The sequence below is a fragment of the Mytilus trossulus genome, chromosome 3 (genome assembly GCF_036588685.1).
Source record: "Mytilus trossulus isolate FHL-02 chromosome 3, PNRI_Mtr1.1.1.hap1, whole genome shotgun sequence".
NCBI classification, from domain to species: Eukaryota; Metazoa; Mollusca; class Bivalvia; order Mytilida; family Mytilidae; genus Mytilus; species Mytilus trossulus.
This window is the reverse complement of record NC_086375.1, coordinates 36,473,517-36,499,443: the sequence shown is the minus strand read 5'-3', so window position 1 is coordinate 36,499,443 and position 25,927 is coordinate 36,473,517. Positions and strand designations below refer to the sequence as shown.

The window sequence follows — 25,927 nt, the reverse complement described above, 5'->3', positions numbered from 1 at the left end:
TTCCGAATATTACTTCCGGTTTAAATCAACCCTCAACACGTGAAAGAAGAAACTGTAAAATTTATTGTATGTCTCCTTGTATTTGTATATAAACAGTGTTTATTTATGGTCTAGTTATAGAAAAAAATTGAGGCTTTTGACAAACATAATACCCACTGCACTTCTGAGTAAACACTTGCATTCATAACTTATAAGGTCTAGTCCAAATAATATTTATCTGTTTATGACGTCGGGCAAGGCTATTTTAATTTTTGGAAAATGACGCAGTCATTGTTCCATAACTGCCGACCTGATTTCTCTGCCTACCGCGCTTGGTTTCGTATTTACTAATTTCAATACAAACTGGAATGTGCTTGTGTTATCATTATGCATGAGCATTGTGTAGTAATCAGCCAGGAACCAGTTTACAAACTAACTGGTTTTTGTTTGTATTCCACTACAGTCGAACAAAATGTTGTAGTTTGACAGGAACCAGTCCAGAATTTTGTAAACTACAAAACGTAATCGGTTATTATCATTCCGTTTTGGTGTTTCATACCGACTTATATGGTTTGAATAAGCTTAAGACCCTTCAAACATTAATGTGATAGGTATATTTAAGACTGTTTTACAAAAGGATGAAACTGTTTTGCTTTAAAAGTCGTACTATAGTGATATATGTTATGTACGGATTTCCACTCTCACCGGTTAATTTCTTCTTTTACACGTGCTTTTGAAACTTCCTGTTTAAACATCGCAAGTTTTAAAATTGTTTTTTGAGTGAATTAAACTTATTTTAACAATCACGAAGCGTTCGGGAATCATTTCAAGCAGTTTCCTCTCTCTTTGATGATGGAAAATAGGTTTTCTCAAGAAAATACCGCAAACGATCGCAGAGGAATTGAAACGTACAAGTCAAGTCGGCACCTGGTTAAATTGGCATCTAGTCAAATCGGCACCTATTTGACGTCAATTCGGCTTCCAATAATATTTATTATAATATTTTCTATTCAATTAATTAATAACTGTTACCAAGTACATAGTGAATATTAGGTAAACAACGAAACCAAAGTGAATATGTTGTTGTGTATAAAAGTAAACAACGAAGCTATTGTTTTAACCATTTGACAATTATTAAAATTAAATGGAAAACTATGAGTCCCTTTCAATAAATCAAACTTTCATGCCAAATAATTAGCAAATTTAAGGTGTTTTTTTTTCAGTAATGTTTAAACAGCATTAAACAAACAATCCTGTAAAAGACTCAACTGGTTAAATAATGCATAAAAATATCCAATATCTCATGTATTAGTCCAAATAATAATGACGTCTGACAAGGCTATTTTATTTTTTTCTGGGACGCCTTCCTAAGACGTTCGTAGGAAGGCTTCCTAAGAAGGCGTCCCAGAAAAAAATTAACATAGCCTTGTGGTCATAGGAAGGTGTCCCAGAATAAAATTTAAAAAGCCTTGCCAGACGTAATAATTATTTGGACTACTCATATATATCATTAAAAATACACCAAAAAATTCATGTAGTTGAAAAATAAATACATACAAAATGTACATGAACATCCAAAAAAAGTGAAAGTTAGTATTAACTCTTTTTGCTTTAAAAATTTACAACTGCATTTAAGTATTGAATGCTTTTTTTTTGTAAATTCATTGAGGTGTAAAAGCGTTGACCGAAGTACTTTTTGTATGAAGCGCGTAAGCGTAAGCGCTTCATTCTAAAAATGTGCACACGGTCAACGCTTTTGCAACCCTATGAGGTTACAAAAAGAAACATTCAATACTTATAATTACTTTTTTTAGCTAGGATCATGAAAACACGAATTTTATAACTTTTTTATTCAATTCATCTGTGCACTTTATTGTGGGACCACGTGTTATCATGAATGAAAAGTTTTATTGAGTGATGCAATTGCTTGAGGAATAACATGTGATGTGCAGTTAGCCAATCAGAATAAAGTATTATAATGAAACATATACCAAATGTAATTATAACAAAATACATTATGTTGTAAGAGTTATCTCCCCAAACACTGTTTTTCTTGTGGCCACCTCTCCTTCGTAACCGTAAAAGATTTTATTTTACCAAATTGCTCGTTACATATTTAGGATAAGAATATTCGTTTGAACCATAGCTCTATGGGGACTCCATATGAGAGTTATTCCCCCTTTTTCATTTGATTCAAGCGATATGCATTTTCAACTGGTAAACCATAACTGATAGAGACCTAAGGTCTTCATGAGGTCATTGGTACTAAAAATGAAAATGAGGTCAATGTCAAAGGTCAAGGTCATATTATAAATTTTGATTTTGGCTTATTTTCACTTCTTTTCAAATACTGTATGACATTTTGACAAATAATTTTTCATAAATTATTAGTTGCGACATGTCCTTACTTGTATATTTTGGTTGAAAGGCTGCGCATACAATAAAAGGGAGTTTTTGTCCATCTTACATTTAAAATTACGCGTCAAGTGGTAGTACTCATTAACCAAACATATTAAAGACCTAGGATATTTTGATTCAAGGTCCATGGTTTGTGACCTTGAAATTGAGGTCAAGGTCATAGGTTAATAGGACGTCATAAAGCCATAGGAACTAACATTTTAAACTGATTTTTCATATTTCAATATAAAAATAGATCTTTTCTAGTGGAAAGACTTCAATTGTTCTCTGAACAATTTGTTTTTAATTTACTTCATATTTTGTGGGAGAAGGGGGTTCAGACTATGTGGTATCAGGTCTGTTTGCGCCCAATACACTTTCGCACCTCGCACGTTCACACCCAATGTTCGTTCGCACTCTACTCATTCGCGCCCAATTTTAATTCAAATTCAAGTTGAATAATTGGAAAATCATGATTGTTGTTTTAAATTGCTTTGGTGTAAATACTGAATGTATTTATAGCTTGGTATGAGTAAAACATTGAAGATTTTAAAGGAAAAACACAAAAGATAATTGTTTTTAAGCCCTTTGATCTGAAACAACGAAACAATAAAATATAGGAACCAAAATATAGCAATCCACTATTATAACCAAAACATGATAAAATTTATTCAACACACAGAAAAAAAAATAGTCAGAATCTCACTTCATTATGAAAGAGGTCAATGAAACAAAGTATAGCAATACACTAACCAAAACATGATTAAGAGTTATTCAACGCTAAATAAAACGTTGACAAAATACCACTTTATTTAGAAAGGATTATTATTATCTTTAACAATACGCTATCCAAAACATGATTAAGATTTATTCAACACAAAAAAAAAAATGCTGTCTCACTTTATTTTGAGACAATGACAACAATTATACTTATTAGAAAACACTTGCTTACAGAGTTATTAAACACAAAACCAATTAAGATTAGTTGCGAACATGTAGGGTGTGAAAGTGAAAGGGGGCGAACATGAGTTGGCGCAAACGTGAATGGGCGCGAATGGACCCGGATTCAGCCTATGTACCAGTGAGAAATATAGAAGCCTTTCCACGGGATTTATTTGTACAATTCAGGTAGTCTTGACCTATTCATTTGTCTTAAAAAAAAAACACCAGCCAGTTGGCACCTTCACTTCACACACACACATATACGAATATCAATTATATGCAGTTACGAGACATGTTGCATTGTTAAACAAATTACGGTATGTGAAAATCAAGAATTGCATAAAAACTATCCCAATATTAGAGACAGTGGCGTCATTTTTCTTCAGAGCTTTCAGCTCTTTGATTTTTTCTGGGATGCCTTCTTTGTAGCACGTCATAATTATTTGGACTACATCCACAGGAGAAAGCGAGAGAAGCTCTACTGTGATAGTCGACTTTGGTATATTTTTACCCCCTTATTGATAGGATTTCAAACTCCTGTGCTACATCAGATCATAACTGCATAACTTATTCTGAATTATAGTTATCCCGTACCATTGTAAACTCGTACCAATGTCAACTCGTACCCCTTTACAAAAACTCGTACCAATGCAAACTCGTACCAATGCAAACTCGTACCACTGCTAACTCGTATCTGAGACTATTATAGTAGTCTCAGCTCGTACCAACTTATTTAAATGGTGTTTAATGATGTATGTAATTTACTTTCACTCAATACCTCTCAAGTCTGTAAAATGTATCAATAATTTGAAAGTACAATGAACAATTTGCAGCTAATGTTCCATGTCTATTGGATAGAAAATACCGTGGCAGATTTGCTTTGTTGTCTCCTTTGACTTTTTTCAACTTTTACTGATTATTATTGAATTTAATTTTTAATCATTCCAAATTAATTTTTCATGAATACATGTAAATCCTAGCACTTAATCAAAATGATTATGAAATTGAAATTCTTACTTTTTATAAATAACAAGTTACAATGAAATGTAACCGTTTCCTGTTCCCGAATTTTCCCGCCAAAAAGCACATGGCTTTCAAAATAGTAAACATAGCATTCAATTTGTTATCATGGATTACAGCATCTTAAGGTACAGCAACTTAAGGTACAGTTAAAGCCAATGTTTTTTCTTTCTTCTGGATTATAACTACTTTGAAATATCAGCTTAAAAAATAAAGCTTCTTAGAAAAACATTCGTATTTTTGTCTATAAAATCCAGTATAAAATTCAAGTAATTCAACATTAATTTGATTAAGTTTACAAAAAAAATAACATAAAATATTCGTAATTTTTAATATATTTTTTGATGGTACGAGTTTGCAGTGGTACGACATCCCAGTGGTACAAGTTAACTTTTTTGGTACGAGTTAACATGGTACAAGTTTCCGTTGGTACGAGTTAACTTGCTTCCCTTATTCTCTACTCACGAAACAGCAAAAGTAAAAGTTCGACAATCTAAAGAATATCGATAAAATGTTGAAATAAATCTCTAAATATACCCATTGTTTTTGTCGAGCCTGCAACTTTTGTTGAAGACATAGGGATAGTGATGCGGCGGCTACGGCGGCGTTAGCTCACTTCTTAAAAGCTTTATATTTTAGAAGGTGGAAGACTTGGATGCTTCATACTTTGTATATAGATGCTTCATGTTACAAAGTTTCCGTCAGTCACATGTCCAATGTCCTTGACCTCATTTTCATGGTTCAGTGACCACTTGAAAAAAAAGTTCAGATTTTTTGTAATGTTGAATTCTCTCTTATTATAAGTAATAGGATAACTATATTTTATATGTGCGTACCTTGCAAGGTCCTCATGTCTGTCAGACAGTTTTCACTCGACCTAGACCTCATTTCATGGATCAGTGAACAAGGTTAAGTTTTGGTGGTCAAGTCCATATCTCAGATACTATAAGCAATAGGGCTTGTATATTTGGTGTATGGAAGGACTGTAAGGTGTACATGTCCAACTGGCAGGTGTCATCTGACCTTGACCTCATTTTCATGGTTCAGTGGTTATAGTTAAGTTTTTGTGTTTTGGTGTGTTTTTCTCATACTAAATGCAACATGTCTACTATATTTGATGTATGGAATGATTGTAAGGTGTACATGTCTAGCGGGCAGATGTCATGTGACCTTGACCTCATTTTCATGGTTCAGTGGTCAAAGTTAAGTTTTTGAGTTTTGGTCTTTTTATCTAATACTATATGCCATAGGTCAACTATATTTGGTGTATGGAAATATTTTATGATCTTTATGTCAGTCCTGCAGGTTTTATTTGACCATGACCTCATTTTCACGGTTCATTGCACAGTGTTAAGTTTTTGTGTTTTGGTCTATTTTTCTTCAACTATATATGTTGTATAGAAGCATTGTTAGCTGTACATGTCTGCCTGGCATGGTTTATCTGACCTTGACCTCATTTTCAAGGTTCATTGGTCTTTGTTTATTTATCTTGATTAATGTTAGGTTTATGTGACAGTTGTAATAAATCTTTATACTTAGGACTATCAACATAATATCAATGATTAGTACATTTTAATTTTTATTTATCTCTCCGTTTATATATGTTTAATCGACCTACCAAGGATTTGTATAGTTAGAAGGATTGGAATCTCGTGGGCTTTTGCATAGACTGTAGAATAATATCTTATGCGGCGCGAGATTTTGTGAGATTACCTGTGATGCATCTGGAAAATGGTAAATGTACCTTGATCAATGGCGGAAATTTGCATCACCTAAACAAACTGACACCTGATATGTAAGTATAACAATCCATAATTATCAAATTTTATGCTTGAAATAAGAAGTTTAAAATGGTTCTGGTGTAATAAATACCTTTTACGATCGCAGTTAGAGTACACGGCTCCATAGAATGAATTTGCATAATGACCGAAGTGACCTCACCCTATCCCACCTATTGGGCGATCCTAACATCATCTTATATTTTCTGAAAGGTATATGATTTCTTCATGTATTGAGTAAATTTCGTAGTGATTGGTGCATTAGTTTTCCTATTTTTTTTCGTTTCTTTGAGCTGATTTCAACAAAAATGGCGTTATGGTGCGAAAATGGGGGTGGCTTAGGAAAAATAAATAAAGTTCTTCAATTGGCCTAGATTCTTGTTCAAACTTGTTTATAAACGTAAAACATTTGTGATAAAGTGTATAGAAGAAAGCTCAAATCGCTAAATAAGGTAATTGTGATAATTTTCTGTCTTGAAAAATCAATGTGGTTCTCAGATGAATCGCAATTTACCAGGCGTAAATTGGAAGGGGATCCAGTTGTCATAATCAGCTGATACTTCCTTCCTGTTTCAACCGATATGAAACCGTTTTAAAACCATGTGTTTAGAAGTAGTTGAACGTCAATTTTAACAAGCCATGTTCCATAGAAAACACCATGGTTGCATGGATGGTAAGCTTTTCAAATGTTCATCCCAATGCCGGCAACTGACCTTCCTAGTAAATCACGTTGTCGTTGTGTATAAATGAATTGGTCATGAATGTACTTTTTAACGACGTTAATACACCAACACAGCTCATCTGCTTATATAATGCATAGGTAGTGCTGTTTTTGTCTTCATTTTAAATCATTACCACCCAGCTTTATTATGCATGGTATTGTTATGGACTCCCTTAATCTCTATCTGTTTATACTACATATCACATGTATTACAAGTTAAACATTTTATACAAGGCTACATTATTTTTTTCCTTCAACGGTGTCAAATTATATATAAAAAGGCCTTGGAAGATGTTTTCCTGCAACGTAGTCCAAGAAAAAAATAGAAATAGCCTTTCAAGGTGTCTTCCTGCTTAGCCGTCAAGTAAAAAAATGATATACCCTTTTAGACTGGTTATTTATTATATTTCGTAGTGTACTGTATCTTAATTTTATGATCCATTGCCCCGTAAGATAAATCGTTGGCTATTATTCAGTTATTTTATATATACATGCATATATTTAGAAAGACCCAAATACAAATGAAATAGTTCCAGTTTTTTTCCTAAATCACTCAATATCAAATTTTCCCAAATTTTTTATTGTTTAATTTCAATATTGTGAAGATATGAAAATTTCATTTTGTCGTTTGAACACCCACATGCATGTTATGACAATGTGCTACATAATTAATGATTCATTTAGGGCCTGCATTACCTATTATGATATGTAAATGTGTATATATACATAGGTTTGTAGTTAAGCAAGCACCATTATATTAAAGTATGATTTTTTTTGGTAGCGACATCAAATGATACTACAATATTGAAAATATAAAAAAATATTAGAAACATTGCTTCATGTAGATAATTCCTGAATTTGCACAAGCTGACATACATTTATATGTAGCATAAACCCATAAATTAGAAAACTAACATAAATCTTACAAATATAATTGTTCGAGCAGAGATCTTGAGGTAATATTACTATTGTTAAGACAGATTTGATATTGGAATTATTTAATACATATGCTATTGTATTGTTAGTGCCACATGTAACCATATTACACATTTTTTTTTCCAGTATTTTCCAAAATGGCCAAACTGGTGAATGTTAAGAAGAAAAGGCCAGGCACAAGAAAAGTCCCCTAAAAAGTCTTAAGCAGTTGACCATTCATGTGCTTATCATGTGGACTGACATATGGCATGCCTTCAAATATAAATACTTGAGTATTGGTACAACTTAATGCGACTATTGACTAGAATGTTCCTCCGAATATCACCTATGGAAAGATATACCAACAGTATTTCATTGGATCATTAACATTCAATCTCTTTTAGCAAAAAATGGAGAGCTACACTTTGTGTGTAGGGGAATTTGATAGTGACTTGATAGATAATCATGTGCACATGACACCAGCTGAACTAGATTATATCTATATTTTAACATAAAAATAAATCATAGAATATTTTAAATTCCTTTACATGCCAGAATAATTCAATATTTACCTAATCTGCTTGGTGTTGAGGGTATATTGACTATTCTCTTTCTTGTCACCGACTTTGTTTATCCAGTTTTTCATATAAATCTGTGTGATTAATGTCTATGAGGATGTGTAGTAAGATAAACAAGGACACATAGAATATAATTGAAATGAGAAAACTATCCATCTAATATCAAATGAAGATTTTAAAAACTAGTTGTCTACATGTAAAATAGATGAATGAAACCAACAGTCCATACATAAAACATGTAAAAAAATTTTTAGTTTGTATACCAAATTTAAAGTTAAGACATAAAAGTTTAGAGGTGTGGTATGATTGTCAATCGAATGAGACAGCTCAGTTCACCAAAGTTCAAATGATTTGAAGTCCCTGTAAGCAATTATTCAATTGATCTTTATTTCTTATCTTGATAGACAAAAGTTATTGTTTTACATGTATATTTGAAATTGTGCGCTATAAAGTCAATACAAGCCAAAATTGTACAAAAAGTATCTACTGTTAGACATTAAACATTTTTGTCATGTTTACAAAGACATTTATTGATAAATATCTAGTCGCCACAGTTAAGACCGAGCAAGCAACAAAGTTACTAACAGAAAAGTAAGACTTTTATTTTAATTCTTGATGTAATCTGCTGTTACTTACCTCCTATGTAGTACAGTCAGAAAAAGATAAAAGAAGTCTTCTTTGATATATGACAAGTTGCTCTTTTCAAGTTAACTTCTGTATTTTACTACATGTATAATACATAACCAGGAATAAATTCATGATTGACTTCTTGAGTGGCCTTTATGACAGAGAGCTGACACTATATTAAGGTTGTCCTATTTAATTCATGCACAAATTAGAGTTAAATTTGTAAGTACTCTGACAAGAAAGAAAAGTTCATTTAAAGATGTAATGTTATTTATTTAATAGTAAAATTAAAAACATTGCTTGCAGTACACACTGGCTAACATGTCCTTAATGCCTTTATCATGGTTATGATGATTGAAACCAGCTAGCTAAATAAAGAGTAACATGCAGATCAAGGCAGTTTGATAGGGTTTAGCACTGGGCCCCCTCTTTAACAGTACTTGTCCCAACCTTGTGAATATGATCAGCCACTGACATGTATATAAAACGCAAATTATGCAGTGAATCGTCCTGAAATGTGTGGTCAATTCTTTTTTGCCACAAATATGGTTTTACAAGAATGAGATTTTGTTTTCATTTCTTTGGCAATTGACTGAAAATAAAAATTTACAGAAGTTACATACAAACACATTGTCAACTGTCGTAATACACATCGTTACAATGTCCATCAAATAAAACACTTAAATACACTATTTTGGCAATTGAAAATTAAGTGGTAATCAATAATAATTACATTTAAGAATGAATAAAGTCCGTTACCATAACAATATTGTCTATACGTGACAAAAATAAGATGTGTACAAAAATTTCGTTCCGATATCGTAAGTGACAAGTATAAAATGTAGAAGTAGTGGCGAGTAGTGCAGTCTCGCCGCGGAAGAGATTACGATAAACCGTGATATTCCAATCCTTCTAACTATACAAATCCTTGGACCTACCAACCTTATTTTTGTTATATTTGTACAGTTTTCACAGTGACCCATCCATTCCTTCATTTAAACTTTTAGTTTTCTAATGGATGCCAAGTTTAGAGAGATTCTTTACCCTTTTCTTTCAGAAAAAAAACTTAAGATGGATGAAATAAATAAAGATAGCAGATTTTCACAGATCAAAAATGATCCAAAATTCAGAAGAATGCCAAGAAAAGAAAAGAAAGTCAAAATCGATAAAAGATTTAAAGACATGTTTAGTGATAAAAAATTCAAGTTGAAATACTCTGTTGATAAACGTGGAAGACCTGTCCAGACAACAACAGATGAAAACTTCAAGAAGTATTATGACATATCAGACAGTGACGAGGATGATGATGATGATGACAAGGAAAAAGAGAAAGAGGAGGAAGAGGATGATGAAGAAGTGAATGGTGATGAATCAAATGAAATACCTAAGAAGTCATCACAAAAGCAGAAGTTAAAAAACACATTAAAACAATCTTCAGGTATATAGTGCAAATTGTGTAAAAGTAAACTACATTAGAATGAGGTCAGCTGCTCTAAACAATTAAATTTAGATGTCTTGTTTTGATGATGAACTCCTCTGAAACAAGATATATGTTATGCACTTTACAAATAGTTTTGTTTATCTCTTTGCTATTTTCTTTTTAAATTTGCCAGCCTGAAAAGCTTTGTTATATATTAGTACTTTGTCTGTCCATGAAACTAATTTGTTTGGAATGACAATCTGATTAAAATCCTACTTTCACTCTTTAAACTTTTCAACAAAAATGGAGCAGAGTGAAAATTAGATTTCATCAGATAAGATTGAGTGATTTACAATACACTAGATGCTTATAAATAGGTTATTAAAGGTTATAACACTCTAGTTTATAACACTGTCACATATAAAAAGAGGGATTTCAGAGAGAATCTCATATACATGTACATATGTAGTCACAAGCTATTACTGAGGAAATCACCATATAGCAGGTGTAAGCTAAAAATTAAATCTTCATTTCTTGCGTTTACATAGTTACATACATGTAGTACTTTATCATGCAGTGACGGGTCCGAAGGGGGGGCTCCGGGGTTGAAACCCCCTTTTTTGGGGGGCCGAACAATGCATTCGAATGGGGAAATATTGTTGGAACTCCCCCTTTTATCCTGGGTTGGAACCCCCCCTTTTAAAATGGCTGGATCCGCCCCTGCCATGGCTATTGCTGAAGATGTATTTATATACTTTTCAATGAAAAATATATGGAGTACTATTGCTTAATTAAAAATATTAACTTTCTCAGATGTCCATGATGAACCAGAAGAATCCCCTGATGATGAAAAAGAAGAAGAAGAAGACAAAGAAGAGGAATCAGAGTCAGATGAATCAGGTACAAAATGTGGATTTCATTTTTTTTCCAGCTGATTTGTCTTAGTGATTTTCTTGATCTTTGTTCTTCACTACTCTTCATTCAGTCATAAGTTCATACTAACATCAAATTATATTGCTGTTCTATGATTTTACAATTGTGGCATCAAAAAAAAAAGATTTCTATTTCTTGTGAACCATGAAATATTATAATTTGTCTTTTTTTTTATCTTAAAATCTGATTACAAATATAAGATTACACCATTGATTATCATGCATGTTGGATTCAAGATTTTCAAGTTAATATATTTAATTTGCACGTTTAACAGTCATGACAGTCAAGCTTGAAATTTAAAATATACAAATTTTTGTTTTTAAGAGAAAGTGTGATGAAGTGATATAGCTTTCTATTGATTGAGAAACATTATTAAATTACATGTGAAGAATTTAAAATCACTTTGAAAAATTGAAATACTACCTATTTATTTTTATTACTAAATTACTTAATACTAATAGATGTTAACTTTTTTCTAGGATTGGGAAGTGGTCCAGATTTAGCTAGAGGAGAAGGAAATGTAGAAACATCCTCAGAAGAAGAAGAGAGTGATGAGGAAGAATTTGATAATGGTTTGTTTACAACTCTCAATATAATTTAAAAGACCCATAACTGCCACTAAAATTGAAAATGGACATGGGGAATGTGTCAAAGAGACAACAGCCGAATGCCACCAATGAGTCTTCAATGCAGTGAGAAACTCTTGCACCCAGGGGCGTCCTTCAGCATTCTTTCCTGCTCTGCAACAGTTACAGAGAGACATTTACAAACAAACTGAGTTATAATTGAATGAAATGTTACAGAACAATTCAAACGTCATTCATCATGTAACACAGCAAAAATTAGAAATTAACTATAATCTCACTCTTTTTTGCTTTATTTTTAACTATTATAAATTAATAATGTAAAATATCTAAAAATATAACAAACTCAAAATTTGGGATGCAGGGCAATGTTTCACTTTTAAACCTATAATTCTCATAATATTATAGTATTTATTACACCAATACCAATACCAAATTGTTTATTATATTGACATGTGTTTTATATCGGGGCCTTTTATAGCTGACTATGCGGTATGGGCTTTGCTCGTTGTTGAAGGCCGTACGGTGACCTATAGTTGTTAATGTTTGTGTCATTTTGGTCTTGTGGATAGTTGTCTCATTGGCAATCATACCACATCTTCTTTTTTATATATTAGGTACATATTTTTAAAAGCACCAGACTTTTAAAAAAACAGCTTTTTAATTTGCAGATGACAACTTAGTTATAAATATAGCAGACTTGGATAAAGATGCAGTAGAAGCACCTGAGATAACCAGTAGATTAGCTGTCTGTAACTTGGACTGGGATAGAGTCAAAGCACAAGATATATTTGTATTGTTGCAGTCATTTAAACCCACAGGAGGTCTTATAAAATATGTAAAGGTATGTCATCTGTATGTTAAGTACTAAAAAACTGTACTATATATACCATGGTTTTTACGAGTTAACATATTTAAACAAACGAATCCGAAGGATGAGTTTGTTTAAATATGTTAATGAGTAAGACACATGGTATATAAAATTTGTAATATAAATAAAATGATTGACAGCTTCAAGACCTTCAACTAATATTGGAAATTGATCACGTTACAGTTTTATCCAATGAAATGGAAGCTCGCGCAAGTCACTTTTGCGCCTCGAGTATGATCTTAAAAATTTGTGTATTTCATGTAATAGAACCCCTGAATTTGCAAAAAAGGAAAGAAAATGTCAGATTTTCCCGATTTTTATTTCATTTTGCGCCCCGTTTATGGTTGTTTGCTTCCAGCGTCAGACAAGGATTTAATAATTATTCTAATGGCGGTAAGAATTGTCTTATTGTTTTTTTTTGTTTTCAAGTATCATACAAATTAATAATATTTTACAGAATTTTCATCTCATTGAAAAATGCATATTTATACATTTCTAGTATTCGTACAAACTGCTTTCTTCCATTATTTTATTAATTCAATTATTAGATTATTTATTAAAACACAATTTTAATGATAAAACACTGTATTTTAACAGTTGCCTAGATAGGGTACTTGCGTAGATAGTGTACGTTCCCCTAATTGATCGCAAAAAAAAATCATGTTTTTTCAGATATTTGTAGCCGATATTTATTCCCTTTTATATAGGTACCCCCTTTTTTAAATCGAAATTTAATTGGATCTTGCAAAGGGAATGATAGTTTCACATTTCATTTTTTCACAACTTAAAGAAAAACATTTAGTAATTGTTTCAAAATTAGGTGAATTCGTAACAATCCTATATAGTTTGAAAAAGGTTTCTTAAGATTTGGGTACACATAATTTTTTGCTTTTTGTTATGAAATGAAAACAAATAAAGATCTTGACCTTTTAGTACGTTTAACAGTTTCCTAAATATTCAAGAGGCGGATACATTTAAAACTGAAAAGGTGGAGCTTCAGCCATGGAATAACATGAACATGAATATGTTATACCATGGCTGAAGCTCCGCCTTTTTCCCTTTGAATTCTAGTTGAGTTGCATATTTAATTAGCAAAGTATGGTACAACATTACTTTGCTTATAATATACCATGGTTTTCCCTCACCACAATTTTTAAGCAAATTATTTCATAAAAACATCAAAGGAAAAAATCCAATTTATGTTACAAGTTATATTGTACTGAATTGAAAAGAAGGGACATGGTATATTGATTAAAGAAATAAAACTCTATACACATCCTTCATAAACTTTAAACTGTTCCTCAATTAAAAGTCATGTTCAACATGAATTTAGATATATTTGGAGCACAAGATATTAATTAAGAATGTTAATGAAACGTAAGAATGTACTTAAGTGAAACTATAAAAATCAAGAATTTAAAATTGATACTTAAAGTCTAAAGATCTTTAATTAAGGAACAAAATTAGGTAAAAATAAAATATAAAATACTTCTAGTTTATGAGGCTTCTTTTTGAGATATTTGAGTTTGAAAACACATGAGGGGGGGGGAGGAAGGCTGACAAGGACTTTCACCTTATATTTGCATTGGTATAATTTGGGTCTCAAATTAAAAGAAAAGAAATTAAGAATCTGCTTAAATGACCTTTTACGTACTATTGAAGTATGATACGAAAAAGAAAAATGGGGTTTTACGTGTTTATGAGCAAAACATTTTACCCTATCTATATCATAGGAAAAATTATAAGGAGTTCATTTATACTTGTTTGAACTTTCTTGATAAGAGTTTGAGATAGTTACCTACTAGTTACCTACTAATTACCATTCATTCACTCAAAACTACAATATCAACTTTATATTTTAAATGGTCTCATATATATATTGATCTGATTTTTTGAGACATTCAACCTATATGGATGCAAATAAACTAGGATTTGTTAATCAAATCAAAATACCTGTCTATGAGAAAATAAAAAAAAGAACACAACTGAAAAATCTGTCCTTAAATCATTTCAAAATTTATTTAATATTAGATTAAAGACCTTTGAAAAACTCATTTGTTTTATGATTATAGGTGTACCCCTCAGAGTTTGGAATAAAGCGTATGGAAATGGAGGCATTAAAAGGACCAATGGAATTAACAGAGACACCTCTTGCGAATCAAGACAGTAACGAACAAGATGATCAAGATGATGAAGAGGGTAGGTGAAATGAATATGAACTACTGGAGGAATTCGATGCTTTGAAAATAAATTCTACATCTTCAAAAGTTGAAGGAGAAAAAAATGCAGCATATGTTGTACCTGCTAATATGTAAATGGACATACTGTGTTAAGGAAGTTTACTAATTTTGATAACTAGTCTTCCATATAAAAGTATGCATACATACAACCATGAATAAAAAGAGATGTGGGGTATATAATCATTTGAAACAATAGACAACTTTATTTTCGATGCATTTCTGTCAAAAACTCTGGTTTTAGTGAATGTCATTTGTGCGTTTAGGGGCGTTGTCGCTTCCTTTGTAATGTGGAGCAAGTGGTTGGAAAACTATAATTCTATATTGTACAAATTATTCGGGAAGTTGAATTCTCAAAATTGACAATCAGCACTGCTGTCATTAGGGAATTGTCATTAAGTACCTACAGGACAACCATTATTTCTAGTTTATCCTGCACAATGATGATCACTAAGATGCTTGATGAACGTTAATAGTGCAGGGATACAAGCAAGCCCCTCTATTTGGTAAATGACGTCATAAATGCACGCATAGTTGTCGATTTTTTTTCCTGTGACTGATGAACTTGAAAGTAGTCTATTCAACAGCACAAAGCAATAAAATGACATTCAGAAGTCAAAGTACAATATAATCTTCAACAATACACAGATATCAAGCCAATATACATAAATTGCTGGAGAGTAAAACTTGTATCATTTGACTGACATGCTTAAATCCTGTTGCCAGCAAAATTATGACAAATCCCTTGCATGGATACTCGATGTTCTAAAGAAATCATATACACATAGTAGTACCGGTACATATTCAATAGTGTAAAAAATTATTATATATATACAATAACAATCGTCTGGTTGACTAAATAATAAATCAGAAATTGCTGTTGTGAGATAATTGAAATGACACAATGAAAGGCTGAAAAGTATGTGAAATGACAATGCCTGTATGATGTTGAGTTGATTTATACCAAGGAAATTGTCTAGTATTGAATTTTTTTTGAATTAATTTCTTTTAAGGTGGAGGTTTTCACACAGAGAAGCTAAGGAGATACCAATTAAACAGACTTAAATACTACTACGCTGTAGTAGAATGTGATTCACAAGAAACAGCCAATAAAATCTATGAAGAATGCGATAATATGGAATATGAAAGTAGTTCTAATAAATTAGATTTAAGGTAAACCAACATTTTGTTACTTTAATAATTTTCCATAACAAATTTTACTAATCGAGAGCAGTTGAAATCTTGCATCAAGGTCTAAATTTCATCTTATTATCAACTACCAAGCCATAAAAAGTCAGAAACAAATTTGCTATTTGTAAATCTTAATCAATTTTTAAGTCTTCATAATTTACAAAATATACTTTATACATCTACTATCTCTGTATTTGTGAATCACATGTTTTTGGTGAAAATGCTTTTCAGGTTCTAATTTGTGGTGAATGAGTAAAAGAATAATTATTGTGGCTGTTTTTAAATAATTTTTACATAGAAGATAACCTTATTGTAATTTAAAAAAAAAAATGACAAGTTTTGATAACTGAAAAACCGCTGCAACTTGATCGACTCTCTTTTCATTGACAGGTTTATTCCAGAGGATATGACCTTTGACCATGAACCTAAAACAGTGTGTACAGAACCACCAACCTCATATACACCTTCATTATACTTTACAACAGCTTTATGTCAGTCTAAGGTATGTGTAGAATTAATTACCAGTCTTGTAAGATTCAGGTTATGTCTAAAATTTGCAAAGTTTTTTTGCCTGTGTTCACTATAATTAGTTTTGTGCTAAAGTTTAATATCCTTATTTAAGAGTATAAGGACAATGTGGGCATGATATGTATCACCCATATATGGATTAGGCTGTTAAATGTCAATTTAATTATTTTCATTGGTTTCAATTTTCAGGGATATTTGATTCTGTAGCTTTGTCAAAGTTTGCTCACAAACCTACAAAAAACCAACACATTAAGATATATAAGCAGTCGACATACATGCAATGAAAGTTAACTAGAACGAATAGACAATATTAGGTTTGAATGACATCTTAGCATAATAGTACCTCACTCTCAGTATATTTAAAAAGATTATGTAAAGTTAAAACTTTTTCCATATTTAAAGGTGGATTTAACATGGGATGAGACAGACCAGGACAGATTGAAGGTCACAATGAATCCTAGCATAGGAAAGAGAACAAAGAAAGGGAAAGGTGAAGTGAAGGAAGAAGATTTCAAAGCTTATTTAGCATCCAGTTCTGAAGATGAAGATGAGGACAAAGGTAATTAGCTTAAGGGATAATCTAAAAATGTTAAATATAAAGATGTAAAGTCTAGAAATGTAACATATAACAATGTAAAGTCTTGAAATGTAACATATAAAGATGTAAAGTCTAGAAATGTAACATATAAAGATGTAAAGTCTTGAAATGTAACATATAAAGATGTAAAGTCTAGAAAGTAAAGTCTTGAAATGTAACATATAAAGATGTAAAGTCTAGAAATGTAACATATAAAGATGTAAAGTCTAGAAATGTAACATATAAAGATGTAAAGTCTAGAAATGTAACGTATAAAGATGAAAAGTCTTGAAATGTAACATATAAAGATGTAAAGTCTAGAAATGTAACATATAAAGATGTATAGTCTTGAAATGTAACATATAAAGATGAAAAGTCTAGAAATGTAACATATAAAGATGTAAAGTCTAAATGTAACATATAAAGATGTAAAGTCTAGAAATGTAAAATATAAAGATGTAAAGTCTTGAAATGTAACATATAAAGATGTAAAGTCTAGAAATGTAACATTTAAAGATGTAAAGTCTTGAAATGTAACATATAAAGATGTAAAGTCTAGAAATGTAACATGTAAAGATTTAAAGTCTAGAAATGTAACATATAAAGATGTAAACTTGAAATGTAACATATAAAGATGTAGTCTTGAAATGTAACATATAAAGATGTAAAGTCTAGGAATGTAACATATAAAGATGTAAAGTCTTGAAATGTAACATATAAAGATGTAAAGTCTTGAAATGAAACATATAAAGATGTAAAGTCTAGAAATGTAACATATAAAGATTTAAAGTCTAGGAATGTAACATATAAAGATGTAAAGTCTTGAAATGTAACATATAAAGATGTAGTCTTGAAATGTAACATATAAAGATGTAAAGTCTAGAAATGTAACATATAAAGATGTAAAGTCTTGAAATGTAACATATAAAGATGTAAAGTCTTGAAATGTAACATATAAAGATATAAAGTCTAGAAATGTATAATTTAAAGATGTAAAGTCTAGAAATGTAACATATAAAGATGTAAAGTCTAGGAATGTAACATATAAAGATGTAAAGTCTAGAAATGTAACATATAAAGATGTAAAGTCTAGAAATGTAACATATAAAGAAGTAAAGTCTAGAAATGAAATATATAAAGATGTAAAATTGTACAGGAATTTCAATTAACATTTGATAATGAATGTACAACAGTCCTTAGAGCATAATTGTGATTCTTCTGGCAGAAGTCAAAATCTCCCGCTTTTCATACCCTCTTCAGTCCCTCACGTTGATACCAATTGATGTAAGCTAACTTTCAATTGAAAAAAAAACAATTATTTAGCTTTTCTGAGCTATAGGGTTTTATTCATTTTTAAGGATGGGGATTTTTCAGTTTTTCAGACAGGAACTCAATTCTTTGGGAAGTTTCATGAAACTTTGGTGACTGGTTTATATCTATTTAAATAACCTCCCTTTAGATTTTACAAAATCCTGATTTGACATTGTGGAGTTATTGAAATTTATTTTTATAAAAAGCAACACACAGCTCTTCATTCTATTTAATATTTTATCAATTGACAGCTGGGTCTTTGGGAAACTTAGATTTTGGAGATGAAGAGAGTGAGTCAGACAATGAAGAACAACAGATCAACAAATATAAAAGTTTGGTACAGAGTATAAAGGAATCAGAGGAAAAGAAGAAAAAAAGAGATGTTGAAATGGAGATAACTTGGGAACCAGGTACCAAAAAACATACTTCTTTATATTTAGTTACATAACCTTCTTCTTCAATTTAAAACAAAACTTCTATTAGTTGGGGCCATAAAAAAGTAAACATTAGTTTCAACTCTCACTGGAAAATTCAAAATAATATTGACTGCCCATTCCGGGAAAACAAACTTCTGAAAATGCTTTTCAATATGTTCGTATGACAATTACTTAACTACCGGTATGTAGGTCAATTTGTTGTATTTTTTGTTTTCTAATGTTTGTGAAGAGAGAACTTAGTGGATACTTGATAAAAAATAGTAATTTATTATGTCAAATATTTGTAGACTTCATTGATGTGTATATTTAAGTATGATTTTAAGGATGTCTGCTTGTCATGTTTTGGAATTTTTGTCAAGATTTTCGGATTCCTCTGGTTTTATCCATTTGAATGCCTTAAAAAAAATCCCCATGAACCCCTATTTTTCTTTTTATAAATCTTTGACAAGTATAATTATGAGTAATTTGTAAAAGTCTTATAAAATTTTATTTATTTTTTATTAGTATTTGAGAACTATAAATAGTCAATGATAAAGCCATGCAAAATCAAGAGAGAACATTTTCCCGCCAAAATTCCAATGGCTTATATCTCGAAAACAAGCACATTGACCCCTATATTTTTTTTGCTTTTTTGATTCCTCAATTTATTCCCTATCAATATATACTAGTTTTATGAAAAGTTATTTATTTTGAAACTGAGCAGCAGACATCCTTAAGAAGGTGTTATTAAGATAAAAACTTGTGTCAAATTAATTTATCCTATGAACAACAAAATATGCTTGAACTAACAATTTTAATGAATGGCTTTTCTGATTCATTTGAAGCCTAAATAAAGTTTTAATAATAATTTTCAGCAATTTTAAAATGGGCTCTTTTGTTAGTGTCGACTGTAAATGATTATTTAAAAATTTAAGTGCTAAGGTTATATTATTGAATTATGTTGATTGAAGGATTAAAAGAATCTGCAGAAAAAATAATAAAAAAGAAGGAAAAAGAAAAAGGCATGACTGTATGGGATAAATACTTAGAAAAGAAAAAAGAAAAGAAACAAACAAAGAGAGATGATAGAAAAAAACAGGACAAATCAAAAGAAGAGGATTCAGAGGTATGAGGAAAATATATATTAGTTTATGGGTTCATGATTCAAAATCACTGCATTTCTTTTGTCAAAACCAAATGTAAAGGAACAGTGCTTTTATTGCTGATATTTTTCTCATCTTTACAGTGAAACCATTTACATTAAGCAAAGGCTTACACCCTATTATTTTCAAAGTTCAATATTGCCCTCTGGCACTCTGATTCAAGTAGAGTTTTTTTTAGCATCAAGAACCTTTTATCTGTGTGTATCACAGTCAGGTACTAAGGATAGTTAAAGTAAATTTATATAGTAAATGTATTATAAATTCATGAAATGGACTGATATACAGACTCATTGAATAATAGAAGGTCTACTCTCATGCTGTCAATTTTTTAACCTTGCAATTTGAAAATTTCCTTCTTAGCTAAATCTCTAATGTGACATTTTCTTCAGGGGTCAAATAGTAAAAAGCAAAAATTTAAAAAAACCACTCAGACGTGTATTTAAGATGTTAATTGTTAAAGAAATATTGAGATATATAGTGTTAACTATTATAAATTCAGAAACTATAGCTGGCATCTAGCATTGTGATTTTGTCTTTTTGAACTAAGTGGGGTTTAAATTTTTGCGATATTTAGAAAAATCTTGTTTAATTCATATAAAAAAAAATTCAATTGCCAATTTAAATTATCTCGATTATTACCCTGTCACATTTTTTTTATTAATAAAATCATTGCAATAATTTCTGAATTTACAGTATTCAACATGTTCAAAAATATTTTAATAGACAATGGTGGTTGTTAAATATTAAGAAAATAGAAATAATGAATTATATTGTTGATTTATCTCCCTTATTCCAGTCTGGATCAGGTGATGAAGAGGCTTTCAGTGATGATGATGTACCAGAAGATCTTAAATCAGATCCTTTCTTTCAACACAGTGATGATGAAGATAATCCTAAACTGAAAAAGAAAACCAAAGGTAAAATTCTGATTTACAATCCACCACCTTCTTTAAATGACAACTTGACAAAAAAGCCAAATTGTTGTATTGAGATGAGATAAAAGTAAATATTAACAGTACTCCCAATCAGACACAAAAAGATGAAAGAAACCTTATTGCTGTTCAACACTGATTTCAGCACTATTGTGTTTTTTGGGCAGTCAATTTTTAATTGAGGGAGGAAGCTGCATGGTATTGAGGGCACCTGCCACATGAGGGTTAAACTCAAAACCTCAGTGTGCACAAACTAAGGATACGTTTGTTTGACTACTTAGACCAGTCAGCCACCAAGGCCAATTATAATAATGATAATTGTACTAAAGGTAAAAAACTGAGATGCAAAAATTTGAAAACAATGAAGTCAAAAACAAAGTTATCTTCTCCTGATTGCCTTACAAATAAAAGCATTCTATTTTCTTAGTAACATGTGACATTGCTATCTCATCTCTAAACTTAACATTTATTCAATGTAGGTAAAAAGAAGATCAAAGGAAAAGAAACTCCAGAGGAAAAAGAGTTGAAGGAAAAACAAAAGGTTGGTTGATAAATAAATATTTTCATTAGAATCTAGAAGAAAATTTTTACTCTTTGGCCATAACAGAAATATTCTCATTATCCTCAAAAGCTATGTGGGAAATAATTATAGCATACCTATTTATATACAACTTAACTTTGGAAACACTACTTTATTAATAATTTTATTTATATTTGATTCTATTATGCTTTAGTTGACTACCTAGAAAGTATCTTATGGTAATTACTCTGTCAGTTTTTATGCCACACCTACAATAGTAGAGGGGCAGTATGTTTTCTGGTCTGTACATCAATCTGACAGTCCATTCGTCCGTCCGTTCGTTTGTCCGTCCGTCCATCTGTTCGTCCATCCGTCCATCAGTTAGTCCCGCTTTTGGTTAAAGTTTTTGGAAAGGTAGTTTTTGACGAAGTTGAAGTCCAATCAACTTGAAACTTAATATACATGTTCCCTATGATATGGTATTTCTAATTTTAATGCCAAATTAGAATTTTTACCCCAATTTCATGGTCCACTAAACATAAAAAAAAGATAGCGTGAGTGGGGCATCTGTTTACTATGGAACACGTTCTTGTTATGTCTTACAATTAATCAAGAATGTCTTTAACAATTTCCCAAGAAAATTGCACAGTGTTAACACCTATAACAGAAAGGTCCTGTTCTTTTTTTTTGTGAAATTTGTGAAACATGTTGTTATAAAGTTAGTTTTTGTTAAATAAAAATATCTGGAAATTCACATACTAAGTGTAGAAGAACCAGCTTTAATTAAGGTAAAGGAATGCATATATTGGGAATTTGTTTTTGTTACAGGCAGAGTTATCTCTCTTGATGATGGATGAAGATAATGATGAAGATGACAAAAAACATTTCAGTTTGAAAAAACTTGTACAAAATGATTCAAAGAAAAAAAAGAAGAAGTTGCAAAAGGGAAAGCTTGAAAGCAAGAAAGAAGATGAAGATGAGTTTAAGGTAACTAATTTAAAATTTCAGGTAGTATATTGATTTTTTTTAAAAATATGAAAGAGTAGAAGTCAGCAAGCTTGTTTTCAATCAATATGCTGTGCATTTTTTTTTATATTCAATGAATTATACATGGAGAAATAAATTTTATGTTGATAGAAAGAAAATTGATACTAGAATGTTTAAATATAAATGAAAGCAGATGGAAATTGTGATGTCACAATGCTTTATTAATAGCACAAAAACCCATGAGACTAGGATACATGTCTATAAAACCAATTTATCTGAGTTATCTCCCTATTAGTTTTCCAATACAAATTCTTAATTTTAAATTTCTGTGGATTCATAATTATTGGTTGGGCACAAATTTTTATTGATATCTTGGGAAACAAAATATTCAGAAGTACAAAAAAATATAAAATTTTGAAATCAAATATCCATGAAAAAAATGAATCAACAGTAATTCAAATGAAACTTCAGATTGTGTGTAAAGAGGTATATTATTTATTCATAATATTGAATGTGTTTTAGGTTATAAGTTGTTTAGGTTCAAAAATTATTTTTCAGAGTTTCTATTACAATATATAAAGATTTGGATACAAATTCAGCAAACAGAATGTTAAATCTGGGAACATTATGATATTTTTCTGAAGTTTTTAGTAGTCTAACATACTGCACTGAAAGTTATTTATTTTTGCCAAGTAAATAAGAGTTGAGAATGAAAACGTGAATAGGTCAATGAGATGACAACCTGAACAAAGAGCACAAAACACCCCAAGCCCACCAATGGGTTGTTAAAAGCAGAGAGAAAATCCCACAACGAGAGGCAGGCTTTAGCTAGCCCCTTAACCATAATGTATACTAGTTAAGCAAAATGAATGACACACTAACTATGAAACACATAATTAAAAAAACACATTAAACAAACAAAGGTTAGAGGTTTCTGATGTATAAATACAAATATGTTTAGTGATATCTCAAACCTTCTTCCCCTATACCTTAAGCAAATGTGGAATAAATTCACACATCACTAAGCTCATAAAATAGATATCAGTGAAATATCATGTACAGTATTATGTTGTAGTCATATCAGTCATTCATTATGATGACTGATGAATAATTTTATGCTTGCTCAAATTTTGTTTATAGACTAAATATTAAGTATTTTTGTGTGTTAACTGTTTAATTTTCAATTTGTCAGCAGCTGCTTAAGAAATGTGAAAATTTGTTCCGTATAAATATTGTTGCATATTCAAAAATATATTGCAGTTTATTATACTGTTAAGTATCTATCCAGTTTACACGAAATTGATATGTTATTTTTTTTTAACCAATTAGGTGAAATCACATGATTTATTTAAATCAATTCTTTGTGTTGATCATCGGTTCACAAGATTGTGCATATTTAGTTGAGATCTTGGTTTTTCTTATAATAAAATAGGCTAATCATAAATGGCATACCCTTTAAAGACAAATCATTAGTTTGACATGTTCACAAATGTTAACTAGAGACTATCTATTGATTTTGTCATAACCAGAAAATGTTGGGCCATATCTGTCCCACAAAAAAAATATGATTTATATACAGGTAAAATAGGTAAAACAATTATATACATATATTTTTTATCTGTAGCAAAAAAATGATAGTAGGTATAAAAAAAGATGTGGTATGATTGCCAATGAGACATCTTCACAAAAGACCAAAACAATTAACAATTATAGGTCACCGTACGGCATTTAACTATGACCAAAGCCCATACCACATAGTCGACTATATAAGTTTTTTTGAATTTGAATAATAATAGCATTTAAAATATATCAATGTTAACATCATTATTTGTTTTTTTTTAACCTCATATTAAAAAAAATGAATTTCAAACTTATATCTGTCAATGAAAAGCCAAGAGAAATTATAAATTTATGATTTAAAAGGTTTTGAATTGAACAAAAAATAAAACTGATGTAATTTTAGAAACTATTCAGAAATTTACGAAATAACAGGGAGTTTTGTTTAGTTGTTGCTGAGCAATAACCTAAAATTTAAATTATCTAGAACCAAGTTCTTACTTTTTGACTTCAGATGAAACAGATATATTTAATAAATTTTTGGCATAAGATATTAATATGAATATTTATAAGAAATGGCTTACTCTAATTTCTGAAATTATTGATTGATTCAATTATCTAAGAAAATAATTGCAAGAAAAAAAAATCATTAAAATTTTAGCTTTTGATAGGGTACTTTAATTTTTAATTTTCTATTTTATATAAATATGAAATATATACACAAAAATAGCAAAGCTTTAAAATTGTTCAAATACTATACAATCAAAGGACAAATGTAGTTGTTGATGCCATATATACAAGCCCTAAATTGCCCAGAATCAAGTAAACTTTTGAATACATTTTACTATAAGGGCTACTGAGGTTTTATTATTATTCTTGGGATAACATTTATTGTTGATTTTGTGGGAACCCCTGAACCACAACTTTTAATGTTCAAGACAATGTAACTTTTCTTAAACCTTGCAGGCATATCTCAATTAACTGTATACACATATTTAAACCATCTGTTATATCTGTATATTATGTTGTTGTAAGAATATATCATAGCCTTCATGTTGAATATTAAGACCTACATATCTGAAACTACTGTCTAATTCTTTACCACACCATCAAATAGTATTTTCTAATAAAAAATATCTTAAAGTATTTCTTTTTTCTTTTTCAGATTGATACAAAAGATCCAAGATTTGAAGCTTTATATACCTCACATATGTACAATGTTGACCCTTCTGCACCTGAATATAAGAAAACAAAAGGAATGAAAGATATCATTGATGCCAAACAGATATTCAGAAAGACAGATAATAAAAGAAAATCTTCACAGATAGATGAAAATGTGATAAAAACCAAAACAGCTAAAGTGAATGATGGTACAACCCAGACAAAAGACACTTCTTTACAGAAACTGGTAGAATCTGTGAAAATGAAAACAAAGCATTTTAAGAATAAAAAATAATTATAAACTTACTGTTTTATCATTTGATAACATTTTTCGCAAGAAAAGGAGGTTAATTAATTTTGCTGCATGGAGAATAGTTCTTTAAATCTTACAATTAATAGATGAGTTTATAAAGATACACAATTCTATACCTTGCCTATCAAGGGCTCTGTGATCAATTATTAAACCCCACGCAACAAATTTGTGTAAGGTATTACTTATAATGATTTCGACCAGTCTGTCCAACCTTTTGTCCGACAGTCAGTCTGTCAGTCCTGTTTTTGTCATCATAACTGCCATGAAAC

At 30.5% G+C, this 25,927-nt stretch overlaps 1 protein-coding gene across 1 annotated transcript; it reads left to right on the top strand.

The window, feature by feature from the left end:
* The first annotated feature begins 18 nt into the window (after nt 1-18).
* On the top strand, nt 19-25,655 carry LOC134711360 (ESF1 homolog). The gene is made up of 15 exons (XM_063571914.1): nt 19-66; nt 10,015-10,395; nt 11,191-11,277; nt 11,790-11,882; nt 12,566-12,738; nt 14,838-14,964; nt 16,016-16,175; nt 16,584-16,695; nt 17,124-17,280; nt 18,861-19,019; nt 19,997-20,151; nt 20,985-21,105; nt 21,600-21,661; nt 22,469-22,627; nt 25,350-25,655. The coding sequence occupies exons 2-15, from the start codon at nt 10,029-10,031 to the stop codon at nt 25,638-25,640; spliced, it is 2,223 nt and encodes a 740-aa protein (XP_063427984.1). The 5' UTR covers nt 19-66; nt 10,015-10,028; the 3' UTR covers nt 25,641-25,655.
* The last annotated feature ends 272 nt before the right edge of the window (nt 25,656-25,927 follow it).

Excerpts from the sequence above, each read along its gene's own strand:
- LOC134711360 (XM_063571914.1), top strand. The coding sequence starts at position 10,029 with ATGGATGAAATAAATAAAGATAGCAGATTTTCACAGATCAAAAATGAT. Across the intron at positions 16,176-16,583 it reads TCTAATAAATTAGATTTAAG|GTTTATTCCAGAGGATATGA; the intron begins GTAAACCAACAT and ends TTTCATTGACAG. Across the intron at positions 21,106-21,599 it reads ACTGAAAAAGAAAACCAAAG|GTAAAAAGAAGATCAAAGGA; the intron begins GTAAAATTCTGA and ends TATTCAATGTAG.